The 17,511-nt window shown below is 44.9% G+C and overlaps 1 protein-coding gene across 3 annotated transcripts in view; it reads right to left on the bottom strand.

The window, feature by feature from the left end:
- The window catches only part of LOC137414101 (formin-like protein 2), a gene marked incomplete at its 5' end in the record, with an annotated part of 74,929 nt that overhangs the window by 44,178 nt on the left and 13,240 nt on the right, over positions 1-17,511 (bottom strand). For 2 of the 3 annotated variants that reach the window (XM_078769171.1, XM_078769172.1), the window contains 4 exon segments: positions 3,702-3,825; positions 4,045-4,140; positions 16,290-16,391; positions 16,747-16,910. In XM_078769171.1, the coding sequence (XP_078625297.1) occupies positions 3,702-3,825; positions 4,045-4,140; positions 16,290-16,391; positions 16,747-16,910 (486 nt within the window). 3 annotated transcript variants of the gene reach the window in all.

Raw genomic sequence — 17,511 nt, forward strand, 5'->3', positions numbered from 1 at the left:
AAAGAGTTTTCATCAAAATCCCACTGATCTGTTTCAACATCCTGAGAACTTTCAGAGTTGCTAATGACGGTGGAATCAGTATAGGAGTCCGAGCTCGAAATACACTGTTCTCTGTATAAACCGCCGTTTGGATCAAGGTGAGTTCATGGTATGATGTCATTGGCAAAATCGTCATTCTAAGAAAATTGATATTCTAAGACCTATAACTTTAGACCTATCTAAGACTATTCCAAGGCCGACTGGCATCTATTTTGTTGCTTAAACGTGGCCCATCCATTTCTTGGACATGCATGGACCGATTTTTGCAAGTATCATGCTCTGCATGACGTCTTCTTGTTTGTTTGCTCGTATGTCAATCGCCAGCATTTCACATTTTTAGTCCGATCTTCATGAAACTTCACCACCTGGTAGAGTTGGTCATAAGCAAGAAGCCTATTGGTTTTGAGGTCTAATGGTCAACATAGGGCAAATGTCAACAATCTGTCAAATGTATAGAATCCTCAATTTCAATCCAATTAACTTGAAATTTGAAGATGATTTGCATATCCGGTCACTGAATTCCACCACCAATATTTTTGAGGTCAACAGAAGACAAAATATCTATAATTGTCAATTTTCATCCGATTGACGAGATTTAAACAGGATTTTCAGATCAGCTCACTTAATTTAACCACTAACAATGTTTGAGGTCAACATAGGCCAAAAGGTGAACATAGGCCAAAGGTCAACAACCTTGTCAAATTTCTAAAATCATCAATTTCAATCTGATTGACTTGAAATTTGAAGAGGTTTGCATGTTTTGTCATTGAATTCAACCACCAATTATTTTTGAGGTCAACATCGGCCAAAGGTCAACATAGGCCAAAGGTCATCAACTTAAGTGCCATTTCTGAAATCCTCAATATTCATCCGATTGACTTGAAAATTGAACAGGAAAATTGCATATTTGGTCTGAATTCAACCACCAATTATATTAAGGTCAAATTTGTTTTAGGGATTTCGCAAGTATCGTGCGATGCATGGATTATCGTGCATGCACGGCGTCTTTCTTGTTTGTGTGCAGACTATCTCAAAAAATTGTGGATGGATTTGGATGGAATTTGCTGGGCAGGTTGGGTGTGTGACAAGGAAGAAGAAGAAGAAGAAGAACCACCTTTATAGGCAATTTTTCCCCGCAGAGCAGGGGTTGACCTTTTTGGGAACCGTGGTCCCCTTTTTGAAGCAATGTTTTATGGCCGGATGCCCTTCCTGCCGCCAACCCTGTTTGTCGCCTCTTGCGACACACAGGGAATTACCAGTGAACTGGTACTCAATTTTCCGACCTCGGAAGGATGACAGGCTGAGTCAACCGCCATGGCGTTAATTCAACGATCAACCGGGATTCGAACCCAGGATCCTAGGATCCCAAGCCGGTACCCTAACCGCTAAGCCAACACCAGGCTTGTTGTGTGACAAGGAAACATTGATTAAATTTTGATGAAGATTCAAATGTGGATCTGGATAATAGAATTTTTAAAGTGATTGTTCAGCATTGAGTAATAGGGCTAAAAACGATACAAAGCACGATATCTAAAAAAAAGTTATTGACGGATTCAGACAAAACTTGAAATTTGAAGAGTATTTTGATGTTTCAATAATGTTTTTATATGTTTGTTTCAATAATAATGAAACAAATATGTTTGTTTCAATTTCAATAATGTTTTGAAATAATTTTAACAATAATAAAAATCAATAGTTTTTTTTATTTTTTTTTAGAGCTTGATTTTAGAGAACTGTCAAGCATAGCTTTTTTTCAACTTAGTTTCTTCACCGTTAATCAGACTATTGTGTGTGCCACTGAAAATCACCTTGTGTGCCACTCATGGTACACGTGCCATAAGTTTCCGACCCATGCTATAAACCATATGAATAACCCTCCAGTTTACTTCAGCAAACAACTTCTGGCAGAGGTGAAGCTTTTGGAGTTTCTAAGAGCAGCAATCCCTATTACCTTTCCTGCGCTGGTCACATATCTAAGCTTGCCTCAAGGGCAAAGAGACATCTTTGTTTCCTCGACAGAACTAAGCAATTCATTGGCTGAACTTGGCTCCAAACAGGTAAAAAGCCTTTTCCACCGTACTATGGAGTATCAGGGTATCCTCTATGGGTACTGATACCAGATTTGACTTTGCACCCCTGGAAGTGGTATAATCCAAGGCCTTCAGTCTAACTGGAAATAATCTGAAGGAAACTGAGGTGCAAAGCTTGCTCACTGCATACAGTTTTCTATCACCTCACTTCTGTTTTTGTTCTACCAGCCTTTCCAGCTATTTGTCACTCACTATATCCTCAATCGGTCACACTCACTTTGCTTGGAATCCAAACATTGTTACCCTCCTCAAATCCAGGTTGTGTTCACCTCCACTCTTATGTCCCCCTCGCCTTCTCCACTGGAATCGCTTCCCTGGGTCTGTCCAATCATGTTCTTCTCCACCCATGAAAATGGTGAAATATTTCTATCTCCTGTAATCCCATTCCTATTCCCGATGCTTCTGATTTTCACTGACTTCTCTCCTGTTCATCCACACTTTTCCAGTCAACTTGCATGTTTCTTTTCTACTCACCCCGTTCATTTTCGCTTTTCCTGGCTGTATGTCCCCATGCTGCCTGGATGTCCATTCCTTCCCCCATTTCTCCATTCTCCTTTGTTTAGAAACTTCCTCTGCTCCACTGTTATTTTGATGTGACACCTTTGTTATGCAACTCTTCATGAGCTTGATCTGTGTAAAAATAAACCCAAAATTCCCTTTTAAACTAGTGAGATAGTATCTCGCAGGGAGAGTAGCTTACCATCATTTGGGTTAACAAAATCCATCCCTTATTTGAGTTCTGGCTCTCCTTTTATTTATCAGCTTACGTTGGTTCAAAAAGTCAACTCTTTCAATTATCTTTCTGATACTTTAAATTTCTCAATCATATTCCATGTAATCTGTTCTTCTCTGACATAAAGTTCATGTATAGCCCAGACCAAGCAAAGGTTTGCCCCAATAGGCGGAGCAGAACTTGGCCAAGGGAGATGACAAAGCCTGCCAAGCCAACTTGGTAGCTGTTCATGTACCGGATGGCCATGCTCATGCTCACCATATTTCCCTTCTTGTTCAAAGGTAAGCATGATGACAAGTGCCCGTACCTGATAACAACAGTCTGATAATTCTTTCTCAGCCACTTCTTGGTCACAAATGTACGAAGAGCACACAGTTTCTGCAGCGATGGCTGCTTGTGAAGGTTTAAAGAATGTATAAATGCTCGCGAGTTGGTGATTATGGAGGATATGTTTGAGCACAATATAAACACAACTAAATATGCCATGTCTACAGCAATGAATAATAATGTATTGGCATTAAAACAGTTGCTCACCTGAAGTAGTATTTAATAAGTATTTTCGATTGTAAATTAATTAGTAGATGTATTACATGTATGACATTAATAATTGGATATAATCAACACACTGCAATGGTTTTTTTAACCTGAGTGACAGTTTTAAGAAGCAAGTACTCGGACTGCAATACCAACCACAGGCTGTCAATGTAAACAAGACAAAAACCGAAAATGCTCATCAAGTGCTGCAAAAACGAAAAAAAACAAGTACTTTTCTCATTTGTAAAATGCATTCCATGCCCGAATATGGTTGACGTAAACCAGGGTCAAAAATATGCTCCAACCTGTGATGATATCCTCGATGGCTCCATCCTTCCCCTCATATACCATTCTTTCTTTCACTTGCTTCTTCTTCAGCTCTGCAATAAGTTCTTGCTGCTGCCGTCGGCTCCGGTGTGATGGAGAGAGCTAAGTAAAGAGAGGGAAGATTACACAATAGTGTTGTTTGTGACAATGCCCCAGACACTGCACGATGCCTAACACCTCACACTGCATGTACGATCCAGCACACGCACGAGTACGCGCACATACAGACACACGTCATTTCCCACTGATCCACAAAATAATATTAAAGCTAATGGAGGAAATACTAAATGGGTACAGTGATACTGAAACTTTTACATGTACCTTCTGTGCAGCTAGCATGGCTGCCGTCTCTACCTCTTGCTTCTCTTTCAGTGCTATTTCTTGTTTCCGCCTCATCTCATTGTCGATCTCAGCTTGCTGTGTATGGGAATACGAGCATCAAGCAACCTCCATGTTTTTTTCTCCTGAGTAAACATGATCAGCCAATATTGAATGGATCGACATCTGAGGTGCCGCACCTTGAGGGTTAATGTAGATATATGTCACTTGTCACAATGGCAAATATATATATATATATATATATATATATATATATATATATATATATATATATATATATATATATATATATATTGTTGCGGATATGAGATTGGCATCCATCCATATCCGCTTGTAAATATTCCCCTATTTCCTCCATACTTCCCAACTATCCCCAATCCCCCATTCCCTAGTCCCATTTTCTGTAAACAACACTCTGTAGACCCGACCTCCCCCTATTTCCCCCATTAAATGTCGCATCCAGGTCCACCGCATCTCACGTAGACAACTATAGGACATCTTGCTAGTTATTCTTAGTCTATGTCAGTTAAGGACTCGTTTCCATTAATTGTGACTCTTCGTTGCACCAGAATGTGATTGTATGGCACCGTTAGGAAGTTTAGGACCTCCCAATACCTCCCCGCAGCTCTTCCTCACGGTTCAGCAACAACAGCAACAACAACAACAGCGGCGGCGGCGCGGGGAGTGTGCGCCCTCACTCCGGCTTGGTTGGTGGGGGGTGTTGGGAGGGCACCATGCCTTTCCAACGAGCCGCCATCGAGCATGTGCTCGACGGGGTTACCAAGTAGGGGCTCGCTGTCAGCTCCTCGTCAAGGGCGGAGCCCGGTAACCCCCGCACCCAATAGAAGCGGCGGACCGATCCCATCTGGGGCGGAGCCAACGAGCCGAGGGCGTGTCACTCCCCGCTGAGCATGCGCAGGAAGAGGGAGGTGACGTCAGATGCGCCGAGAGCTGAAAGAGAGAAGGACGCCACCTCCGAGCGCTGCAATACCTCCCCGCATCTCTGGACCGGACCGTGTTTGATTCTGCCCCTGAGCCAAGGTGCACCTTGTGCTATCGACTGCCTGTCCTTCCCTGCCATCAATTCCTGTGTAAGTCAGTCTTGTTCCGTTTGTCTGTGGTCTGTCTGGGCTAGATAAGATTGTGTCTAAGTGCCTATCTCTTCTGTGCTTTACCTCTTACCTTGTAATCTACCCCTTTTCTCCACCACCAATTATATCCTCCTCCGGAGGTCTTGAGAACTGTACCCCTTGTGTCGTTTCATTTATCCCAGCCGTTGTGTCCTTTCCTTCATTGATTTAGCATAGCGCGACTTGGTCAACGTCGGGTGGAATCGGGTGAGTTGGGGAAGAATCGGGTAAACTGTGCGAACACGGCGGCCATTCCGCTCGGCCCATCATAACATCTTAAGCCGTGTCCGTAACAATTGGTGTCGAGGAGTGAGATCGGACCCGAAGCACGCTTAACGCGCTCAAAATTACAAGTAACCGAAATTTGTTTTGTTTTAAAATAAAAACCCGAATTTTGAAAGTCGCGCTATGGCAGATCAAGACGGCTGGGTTCCGGTAGAGGAGAGTGAGGCAGGGTCGATCCAGGACCAAATTGAGGGACAAGAGGAGAGCGAAGCAGTGAGGACGGCAGGTTCGCAAAATGGCGTCCTCGCGCACGAGGCTTCAGGCGCGCAAAGTGGCGTCCTCGCGCACGTGGGGGTAGCGGCACCAAATTTTGCCGCGCCCGTGACCGCAGCAGCGGCCGCAGCACCAATGAACTGGGGCCTATTCATGCAGCAGACGCAGGCCTTCATGGTCAAGGCGGATGAGGAGAGGGAAGAGAACAGGGGGATGAGAAACCAAATTTTAGGAATGGGGAACCGGATGGATGCTCAGAGTGAGCAATTGGGGGTAATGAGGGACGAAGCGAGGGGTACCGGTGAGGGGTTAGACAATGGGATAAAAGAGGTAAAGAATGGGTTAATGGGGGTAGAAAACAGAATGGCCGCTCAAGAGAATCAAATGGAAGGGATGCAAAAGAGGTTAGAGGGGTTAGAAAACAGTATGGAAGGCAAATTGAGGGACATGAGGGACCAAGCGGAAAGGGAAGTTTAAAAAATGGGGCAGCAGATAGAGGGGGTCAGAATGGGGGTAGAAACTAAATTGGATGCTCACAGGGAGGAAATGGAGCAGATGAGGGTGGCATCTGGGCAGGAGATGCAGGTGATGGGAGAAGAGATCAGAAGAGGGGTGAGTGAGGAGGTCGGAGGAGTGCGCGAGGAGGCGAGGCACTGTAAGGAGCGCATGGAGAAGGAGGTGAGAAAGGGGACTGTAAAATTGCAAGGTGGTATAGAGGAGTTGACGCTGGGAGTAGAACAACTGACAGTGGGACAAAAGGAGTTGGGGGACCAGGTAAAGAAGAACACAGCGGTAATAGAGGGTTTAAAATCGACACAGAAGGAGATGAAAAAGGACGTAGGGGTAATTAAAAAAGAGTGTCAGACGGTACATGAGGACCTGACGAGGAAAATGAACAAGGTGGTAGAGGTGATGGAGGTTAAAGAGCGGGAGGTGCGGGAGCACATAGAAAAAAATAAGGTGGAGTTAGAGGAAGAACTTAAGGGGGCGCACGAGGAGATGAAGGAGGTGAAGCAGAAATTAGAAGAAGTGGAAGAAGGGGTGAGCGAAATTAAGAAGCGACGGAGAGAGGATAAGAAAGAGATAAAGGAGGAAGTAAAAGAATTGGTCCAAAGTCTGTGTTCGGATCGTGATGATGTGCTCATTAACCGGATGAGGGATTCGCAGGTGATGGAGGAGAAGCGAAGAGAAAGAGGACCCGGTGTAAGTGGTGACCAATATGGTCGTGCGTATGATGCGCCAGGTGATTTAATAAGCTTGGGGGTCGAGATAGACCCGGATGTTCGTGAGAGGCCAAGAGTGAGGTGTATGGCTGGTCCGGAGGGTATGGAACGAGGGTGCGAGCGAGAGGGTCCGGTGATGGGAGAGGTGCGAGGTGTGAGTGAGCAAGGTTGTGGTGGTATGGAATGGGTAGCGGGTTGCGGAAGTGTGACCCATGCATCGACACCAACAGGGGTAGTTTTTAGAGGGACAGGGGAGGCACGGGAGCCCCTTGGGGGTAATGTACTGTGGGGGCCCGGCCGGTTCGGCCCCGCGCTGACCCCGCAAGGGGCGACGCACGGGGTCCGGCAGGCGGGCAACGACTCACATACGAGGTGGTCCCACAAGGTCCCACTCGCGCCGTATGACGGTGGGTAAGGGTGGCATCCCTGCCACCCTTCCCATGAAGCTTATGGGGTTGATGGCAGTGAAAACTAGCCCGGGTGGGTTAGGATATTGTGTGTAGGGCCCTAGAAGATGACATTAGGTAACGATAAGGTTAGGTAGTGACTGATACCTGTAGTGGGGACGTAGTAGCTTAGTGTTTGATAATGACGTGGGAGCGCTGAGTGTAAGGGAAGACGGGGAAGCGCAAGTTTCAGAGGGGAGTAGTTAGATGAGATGATGCCGTGTGTTTGAGGATTGAACAGGTGTGATTGAACAGGTGTGATTGCACAGGTGTGCAACTGAACAGGTGTATGGAGCAGTGTATGAGTGGTGAGTGTTGTGGATCAGCGCGAATGCGCTTGGGGGAGAGAAGGGTGCAGGCGGCACCAAGTATGAGAGCACAGGTGTGCAAGTACAGGTGTGTGGAATACATGGAGTATTGGAATGAGTGGTGTGGAGAGAGTTGGAGTAAGTGGTACGGAGTGATGTGCATGGTGCGAAGGTGTGGATGGGGGAAGAGTGGACCCCTTTCATGAGTACCCGGGGCGGGTAGTGTAAGTGTTAGGTAGAGGGTATATGTAAATTGTGGTTGGATATTGGCATTTGTGGTGCGGTTGCAGAATGGTATTGTGGATGGGTGCATTAGTGTTGTGGAAATGGCTGGGCGTGTAGCCTGTTAGTGTGTGTAGTTGGTTTGGGCACTCCACCACTGTGAGGATGTCGGCCAGGTGAGGCCGCAGGTGGGCTTTGGGAGCCGGTAGTTGTTGTCGATGGGGCCCGAGGATCCGGAGGACGGACCCGGGTAGCCCAGTGCCAGAGGGCACCGAGTGGGGTGACAGAGCCAGGAGGGGCTTTCCCCAGTTAGTTAGGTTAGGGTGAGGAGCAGGTAAGCTCGGGTGGCAACTACAGTGGTGGAGGTGTGCAGGTGGGTAGACCTGCTGGGAGAGCTACACGTCACAGCCCAGAAATTGTGCGAGGGCACCGGGAGATGAATCGGGGGAGTGAGACCCCAAATTGAGAAGCACCACAGTTTGGTCAATGGGAATTGGTTTTCAGAACCCATAGTGTAAGTTGGCCAATGGATTGGCAGGGAAAGACCCCGGGTAATGTAAAGTTGTTAAAGTCATTTAGGAAATAGTTAGGATTGATGAACCTGTCGCACCACACGCAGCCACTTACCTGAGGTGATGATGATGACTCCACACCTGTGTTTTCTTTGTTCTGTGTTGCAGGAAATGAGAATTGCTGTGTGGATTTGTGAGACGCATCACGACGTGGATGAGACATTGGGGTGATTCCATCTCTCCCTCCTTAGGAGGGACTGATGATGAATTGGTGATGGCAAATTTTGATGTTGAGTTGGAGATGGCAAATTTTGAAGAGAGTTGGAAATGGCAAATTTGATTGGTTAGGAGGGAGAGAAGACGAATTTGGTTTATGGGAGGAACGGGGAAGACAGTAGGGACGTTTGTTGATGTGTAAAGTAGATGTTTATGGGTAGTGTGGTGTTTTGTGGATACAGTAAGGGGTAAGGGAGGGGCAATGTAGGTTACCTGGTGGGGAGGGAGGGGGGCGTACGGTAGGAACGTACCTGTCTCACCTGGTTCCCATGTGCCCCTAGTGTGCATTACCTAATGTTGCGTGCACTTTTGCGCCCTTACCACCTTACTCACTTGTTTTCTTTTGTCTCCCACCTCCGAGGATCTGGCTTTGGGGCGGAGAGAGAGGAGAGAGAGGTGCTGGCTCCGCAGTTGTGGGCCTGTACTTTCACTGCTTGCTGCCTGGATCGAAACACCATATGGACCGCAATTTTTGTGGCCGCCCACAATGGACCGCAGTTCTTTTGCGGGCAAGCACCACCCGTTGATGGACCTCTGGGTCAACGTGGCACCTATGCCATACAGGTGAACCACTTATAGTTGGCCCCCCTGACGGCCACAATTCAGAAATGGACGCGGTTGGCGCCTTTCTTTATTTTTAAAGAAGCCAGAAGGCCAAGTGCACTCCAGGAAGGCAAGACCAGCGGCAGAACCTCGGCCGGCTGCGACACCACCGGTGACCATGGACAATTAATTGTGCATTTTTATGAACACTTTATTGGTGCACCGGATGGTGCTGACTGTGTGTATGGGGTGGTGCTTTTGGTGCTTGGATGGGGTGCTCTGCACATTATTAAAGGCCGTAGGGGCACAGGGCACTCGTGGGTTGGTGTATCGATGCTGGCATGCGTGCTCTCTCTCTATGCATAACATCTGCATGTGTTCCTCAAAGAACAGGTCCTGGATCGTAGTGTAAATATCAGTCTTGTATAAATGATGCTCCCTACCGGCTGTATGTTTAGTTTGAGGATTCTTTCCGCGTTTCGGTTATCCTGTGGGTGTGTTTCTGTTAGGAGAAGGGTGCAACGTCGCAGGGGGACATATTTACTCATTTGTGAACATCTGTAAAACTGTCGCACTCAGGGTTGAGTTAATAGTAGAGGGAACTACATCTGAGTGCCACACTAACGTAGGTAAAAATTTATCGGGTCGGGACGCCCCGAGGTAGAGAAGGGTGCAATGTTGCGGATATGAGATTGGCATCCATCCATATCTGCTTGTAAATATTCCCCTATTTCCTCCATACTTCCCAACTATCCCCAATCCCCCATTCCCTAGTCCCATTTTCTGTAAACAACACTCTGTAGACCCGACCTCCCCCTATTTCCCCCATTAAATGTCGCATCCAGGTCCACCGCATCTCACGTAGACAACTATAGGACATCTTGCTAGTTATTCTTAGTCTATGTCAGTTAAGGACTCGTTTCCATTAATTGTGACTCTTCGTTGCACCAGAATGTGATTGTATGGCACCGTTAGGAAGTTTAGGACCTCCCAATACCTCCCCGCAGCTCTTCCTCACGGTTCAGCAACAACAACAGCAACAACAACAACAGCGGCGGCGGCGCGGGGAGTGTGCGCCCTCACTCCGGCTTGGTTGGTGGGGGGTGTTGGGAGGGCACCATGCCTTTCCAACGAGCCGCCATCGAGCATGTGCTCGACGGGGTTACCAAGTAGGGGCTCGCTGTCAGCTCCTCGTCAAGGGCGGAGCCCGGTAACCCCCGCACCCAATAGAAGCGGCGGACCGATCCCATCTGGGGCGGAGCCAACGAGCCGAGGGCGTGTCACTTCCCGCTGAGCATGCGCAGGAAGAGGGAGGTGACGTCAGATGCGCCGAGAGCTGAAAGAGAGAAGGACGCCACCTCCGAGCGCTGCAATACCTCCCCGCATCTCTGGACCGGACCGTGTTTGATTCTGCCCCTGAGCCAAGGTGCACCTTGTGCTATCGACTGCCTGTCCTTCCCTGCCATCAATCCCTGTGTAAGTCAGTCTTGTTCCGTTTGTCTGTGGTCTGTCTGGGCTAGATAAGATTGTGTCTAAGTGCCTATCTCTTCTGTGCTTTACCTCTTACCTTGTAATCTACCCCTTTTCTCCACCACCAATTATATCCTCCTCCGGAGGTCTTGAGAACTGTACCCCTTGTGTCGTTTCATTTATCCCAGCCGTTGTGTCCTTTCCTTCATTGATTTAGCATAGCGCGACTTGGTCAACGTCGGGTGGAATCGGGTGAGTTGGGGAAGAATCGGGTAAACTGTGCGAACACGGCGGCCATTCCGCTCGGCCTATCATAACATCTTAAGCCGTGTCCGTAACAATATGTATATATATATGTATATGTATATATATATATATATATATATATATATATATATGTGCAAAAATAGTAGGTTTCCAATAATTCTGATTCACTGATCAATGGAAGTAAGGATTACCCAAACTTGAGAATGGGTCATTCAGGAGAGAGGAATTAATTGTGGGATGAGGGACATATTCGATATCGACTGTGGTATAGGTTGACCGATGAGAAAATAAATGAGAAATGTGAACGACAGAAAAATCTTTGGATGAAAGTGTGATTATGAGTGTGGATGTGATGACATGTTGAAATTTGAGGGCCCTCTTGAGTATTGGGGTTGGGAAGGGGGTTAAAAGCAATTAATGCAAATCCAAGCACAATATACCATGATCATGTTGCTCTTCTTCCATTTCTCAATATATATATATATATATATATATATATATATATATATATATATATATATATATATATATATATATATATATATATATATATATATATATATATATATATACAGACTTGGCATTTAATATGGAATATTTTTTTTGTGGGGGTGAACTTACTTTTCAAGATGACTTAGAATCAAAAGTTCATTGGGATTATGTTGAAATTATTCTAGATTTTGTTAATGTGACCGGAAGTCCGTTGAACTTGGGGCCGACTCAGAAGAAGACCTTTGTTGGTCGAAAGCTTGTCAAATTAAAGATCGAAGTCCTGAAGCTACGTCCGCGTCTGATTTAATCTCCCGATTTTATATATACTAGGGCATGCCCGTACGTGGGTGCCCGTTCCTTGCCAAAAAAAAAAAAAAACGCTACCCGTACGCTCTACCCCGCCCGTACGCCCGTAAACAAAAAAAACAATGCTCTTCGCTTCCGCCCTTCGCTCTGAATGAATTGGGAGAAATAATGCGCATAAGAAATCGAGAAATTATTATTTTCTCCGGAAGAAATCGAATTACGAACCGTAATGGCGCACGCGCTCGGCTCGGCTCGCTCTCACATCGGCCACGCCTACGCAACAAAGCGTTCTGTGATTGGCTGCCGGAAGTGAAGTCTTCACTGTCCGGAAGGTCGCAAATCGCAGTTACGATGAATCGCAAATTAGTTTTAATTAGTTTTAAAACATAGTTTAACGGCAACATAGTTTTCCAACGTGAAATAAATGAATACGCTCTCAAATGTGCCGTCCGAGGCAGAGTCTGTTCGCCACGTTCGGCACACGTGATAGCTCGCTGCTCTCTGATTGGTTGAATCGTTTTTTGGACATAGCTCGGTAACTACTTCTCCGATTAATATGAAACCTTGAAAAGGCACATCCTCGGGTCCCCAGCAATATACCTGGCAAGTTTAAAGTATATCGGACCGGTAGTTGTCGAGAAACAGCGGTCACAGACAAACATACATACATACATCTATCTATAATTCCATTAATCTCTGTGTGTATGTGTGTATGTGTGTATGTGTGTATGTGTGTTTGTATGTTTGTCTGTGACCGCTGTTTCTCGACAACCACGGGTCCGATATACTTGAAACTTGCCAGGTATATTGCTGGGGACCCGAGGATGTGCCTTTTCAAGGTTTCATATTAATCGGACAAGTACTTACCGAGCTATGGCGATTTCTTTACCAAACACCGCAAGCCGTTCGCTTTGGACCAAACCATTTCATGTAAATAGAGGGGGGGGTTCTGTGGTCGTTGCGAATGGACCAAACCATTCATGTAAATAGAGGGGGGGGGGGGGGGGTTCTGTGGTCGTTACTGCCACGTGGTTTCAAAGTTTTTTTTTGTTGTTGTTGTTTGCACGCATGTTTTTTTGCACCCACGTACGGGCACGCCCTAGGATGTTTACACACACACACCCCTACACAAATTTTTTTTTTTTTTTTTTTTTTGGCAAGGAACGGGCACCCACGTACGGGCACGTCCTAGCTTATATATAGTACGGGCATGCCCTAGTACATACAAACATACAAACATACAAACATACACACAGAGATTACTGGAATTATAGATAGATATACACATATATACACATATATACATATATATACATATATATATATATATATATATATATATATATATATATAGATATATATATATATATATATATATATATATACAGTGGTACCTCGGCTTACGAGTTTAATCCGTTCCGTGACGGAGCTCGTAAGCCAAATCGCTCGTAAGTCAAAGCAAATTTTCCCATTCAAATGCATTGAAATGCTATTAATCCGTTCCAGCCTCAAAAAAAAAACACCAATTTTTTTTGTTAGGTGCTTTTAAATAACAAAAATGTACTTTATAAATAACAAATAATGTATAAACAAGCACGACCTCGTATATACTGTACATAATACAAGAGAATGTAAAGAAATAAACTGGTTTTATTAAGCAGAGGAGAAGAGCATGCCAGGTGAGGTGTGCGTGTTGTCGACTTGGCGAGGCAGTACGATCGTACTCCTTCTACGATATGTACGATTTTGAAGCAGAAGGAGTCCATAAAGGCTATAACGCCAGCCAAGGGCGTTACGATTATTTCAAAGCTCCGGACCTCTATCCATGAAGATATGGAGAAGTTGTTGTTTGTGTGGTTGAAGGAGAAGCAGCTCGCAGGAGATACCGTGACCGAGAGCATCATGTGTTTGAAAAGATTGAAACTCGGATATCGAGCACGGACCACGAGGTGTTTTTTCTTTTTTCTTAATCTCGGTTTCAGTGAACTTTTGCTCTGTGCTCACGTGTACTGTACCTGTACCTGTAATGGTACGTCAGAGGATGGCACCTGTTGTCATCATATTAAGTGCAAGATGTTCTGCATCGTAAGTTGGTACACCGTGGTCTTTCGGCGGTGTTTAAGCCGGCCGTCTTGGCTTCTGTCACCATTGGCATTGAGTCTTTCGATGTAGGTAGGTCGTTGTGTGCCGGTGCCTTGGCCGAATTCCTTCATTGCTGCATTGTTAGCTCACCTGGTTTTTTATACCACATCTTTGGTTATCGGACCAGCGAATGACGTCATCTCCAAAGTATGGCTTATTCTCACTTGTCTTGGACGATCTTCTACTTCTAGCCTTCCACCGTGCATTTGGTGTCCACTGTACTTACTGTACAGTGCCTGGTAAAATTGATGTAATGGGTTTTTGACCGTCAACGCCATGAACCGTCATGAACCGTCATGAACCGTCAACGCCATGAACCGCTAACACTCAAAAGCCCATTTATCGCGCCTTATAAAGCAAAACGCAAACCGAAAGCCATGCCTCTCAAGCGAGGCGTGCTTCCGTGGTCACGTGATCCACAGGTGTAGCTCATTATACCCGCACGCGCGACACGCTTTGGCGGTCACGTGACCAGCCACTCTGGAGGCGGGGATCCCCGCCGATGACGTCACCGGCTGGAGCAAGGAGATTCCTCGCTCATGTATTTCGACGATTGCGTGTTTTATATCCAAGCAGAGATGCTTTCACGGCAAGATAACCACGTGACCGGAACCGGAAGCCACAACCGGAAAATTCAAAAAAATAAATTTTTTGAGCTCGTACATCGGATCTCGGCTCGTATCCCAAAGCAACAAACCGCCCGAGCGACGGCTCGTATCCCGAAAAACTCGTACGTTGGGGCACTCGTAAGCCGAGGTACCACTGTATATATATATATATATATATATATATATATATATATATATATATATATATATATATATATATATATACACAGTCGGACCCCGCTATTCGCGGGTTCCGTGTATTCGCGGTTGATAAAATGCGACCTGTTTCTCTATTCGCGGAAAAGTGTCCCACAAATTTGTGGTATTTTTTCGACTTGCGGCCGTGTTCCGTGAAATCGCGGTTTTTTTTTTCCTATTCATGGTCGTGTTCCACGAATTCACGATTTTTCAGGGGCGCAAAAAAAAAAAATTCCCGAGCCGCTAGCTTGACACATTTATAAAACACATCTTTCACCAGCCATGCATAAAGTATCTGGACATATGCAAAAAAAAAAACATCTAAGAGCCGCGAGCATGACCTGCTTCTACATTCACTGCTGTGTGCTTTGCATTTTCATGGCTTTCTCGGCCGCAGATTTTAGCCACACTATAATCGAGAGCTTCGCGGGATGTTCCACCAGTTGCACAACACGTCATCCCCGTGAGTTACTGTGGAGAATGAAAACACTCCACAGTATCTATTAGTGCAATTAACTGTCTCCCTCTTTCCCATTGAAACTGGCACGGCATGCATTCACGGATATCCATCGACATTCGCGGGATTTGCCTCGCCATTTGCGGGATTATCGCCGACCTTCGCGGGATTTCCCTCACCATTTCCGGGATTTTCATTGACCTTCGTGGATTATCATCGACATTCTCAGGATTTGCCTCACCATTCGTGGATTTTGCCTTGCCATTTGAGGTTTGGTCCTCTCTATTCGCGAATTTTCACACCTCGGGAACCTATCCCCCCTTTTTCCATTGAAACAATGCCCCGCTATTCGCGGTTTTGCAATTCGCGGATTTTCCAAGAACGTATTCCCCGCGAATAGCAGAGTCCCACGGTATATACACACATATATGTCGATTATAACATTAAAGGGTGTGGCATGTGTATCGGGTGAAGAACAGGCCACCTATCTATATGGCCTATATGGAGAGCCAGAACATATGATGCCGATTGAAGCTGCGTTCTATGGTGATCAATAAAGCCTCTATCTCCGAAACAGCGATTCAACGTCGTCTTCTTACAGTGTGCAAGGGTGATGTATAAGATTGCTTCAGGAGCGCTAAACTTCTGGATTTTTAAAAAGCGATCCTTAAAATCATTGTTTTATTAAAATTAAAGTATATACTTGAACACTTCATGGGATATTGGGTTCTATGAACTCTCTAGTTTTTCATATTTCTGTCACCAGTTGTTTACTAATGGAATAATCATAGGCATTTTGCACAAAGGTAGGAAAAAAATTCTCAATTAAAAACAAAATTTATTGTTGTAACTTTTCAATGACAATTTACACCTGCCTTGAGTCTTCAATAGCATATGATTAATTGAAAAGTTAATGAAAAGAAAAAAGAAAAAAAGAGAAGTTGCAGCATGAAACATTGTTATTCATTGCGACTAAAGACAAAGGCGGGTGGAAACATTTTCTATTTTTTTTGTGGATGGAATGAATGATTTTTTTTTTGCTAAAATGGCATTCACTTGCCATTTATTCATGCCTCATGCAAATACACTCAAAGCTCGATATAATCAGAAGCACATGGTATCCACTTGCCTTGTATGCCTTGACAAAGCGCACCAGTAGTGGGAAAAATACAGAGGGTGGAGTTGTTTTGGCATTTTCCCCAAAGTATTGCAGCACAATGTTGAAAGCCTCCTGAAGGGAACAAACGTGGAATGAATGAGGACGGCAGTTCAAAATATCTCTCGACACAAACGATTGACAGGACTTGTGCTTCACCATTTGCCAGAGATATTAGACTGTGCTTGAGCATTGCCTCAAATGAAGGTCAACGCCACAAAATAAACTTTCAATTTTTTTTCCAAGCTCGGATTGGAGATGCCAAACACACATACACACACACACACACACACACACACACACACACACACACACACACACACACACACACACACACAAACACACACACACACACACACACACACACACACACACGAATTAAAATCACCTGGAACAACAGAAAAGATAAAACACACATACACACACACACCTGGGCTGTTTTGGTATCTGCAAGTAGACGCTCAAGGCGAGCCTCACTCGTGGCCAGGAAGTCTCGGAGAAAAGCGTTCCCATCATGCATGCTGTACTCGCGCTTCGTAAGATCCATGCCACGCTGCTGCTCGCGTATGTCTTGTAGAACATTCTCCAGAGAGACTGTTTGTCAAAATGGAACAAGAACAGTGAATATTTCAATAGAGCCAAATATTCATTATTTTCATTATTTGTATAATCAAAAAAGAGACAAATGACGGATTGCAACATAACATTATTTTTTCAATTTCTAGCTGCATTCTTATTCATTCCTCTTTGAAGCATTTATTCAAAAGAAAAAGGTGAGGATATCCTATTTTCACTGAGCTTCTGTGCTTTTATAATAAATAAAAAACAACATTAGACAGTTCCGAAGAAATGTTATGGATAAAATGAAACGTATATATTACTGATATTCCAATAATATTAACTGATGAATTTGATATAAACAAACTGCTGTTTAGATGTAGTTCCATTTGTGGGCTTAGATCATGGCATCATGGCATACTTTGGATTGGGTTAGGGTTCGGGTTCGGGAAAGCTAGGTATTCTGTATATATGGTTTTGGACATTAAATATATCATGCTGTGATTAAAAACCTCATGATGTTCCAACAATAATAAATAGCACCGCAAAGCGGGCGTAACCCCTCAGCCCATGCATGGTGAAAGGAAGCATTGATGATAATTTGTTATTTGAAGCGAAGTTCTATACCGAGTAGGAT

This window comes from Myxine glutinosa, unplaced genomic scaffold (assembly GCF_964187855.1).
Source record: "Myxine glutinosa unplaced genomic scaffold, kmMyxGlut1.1 SCAFFOLD_1615, whole genome shotgun sequence".
NCBI classification, from domain to species: domain Eukaryota; kingdom Metazoa; phylum Chordata; class Myxini; order Myxiniformes; family Myxinidae; genus Myxine; species Myxine glutinosa.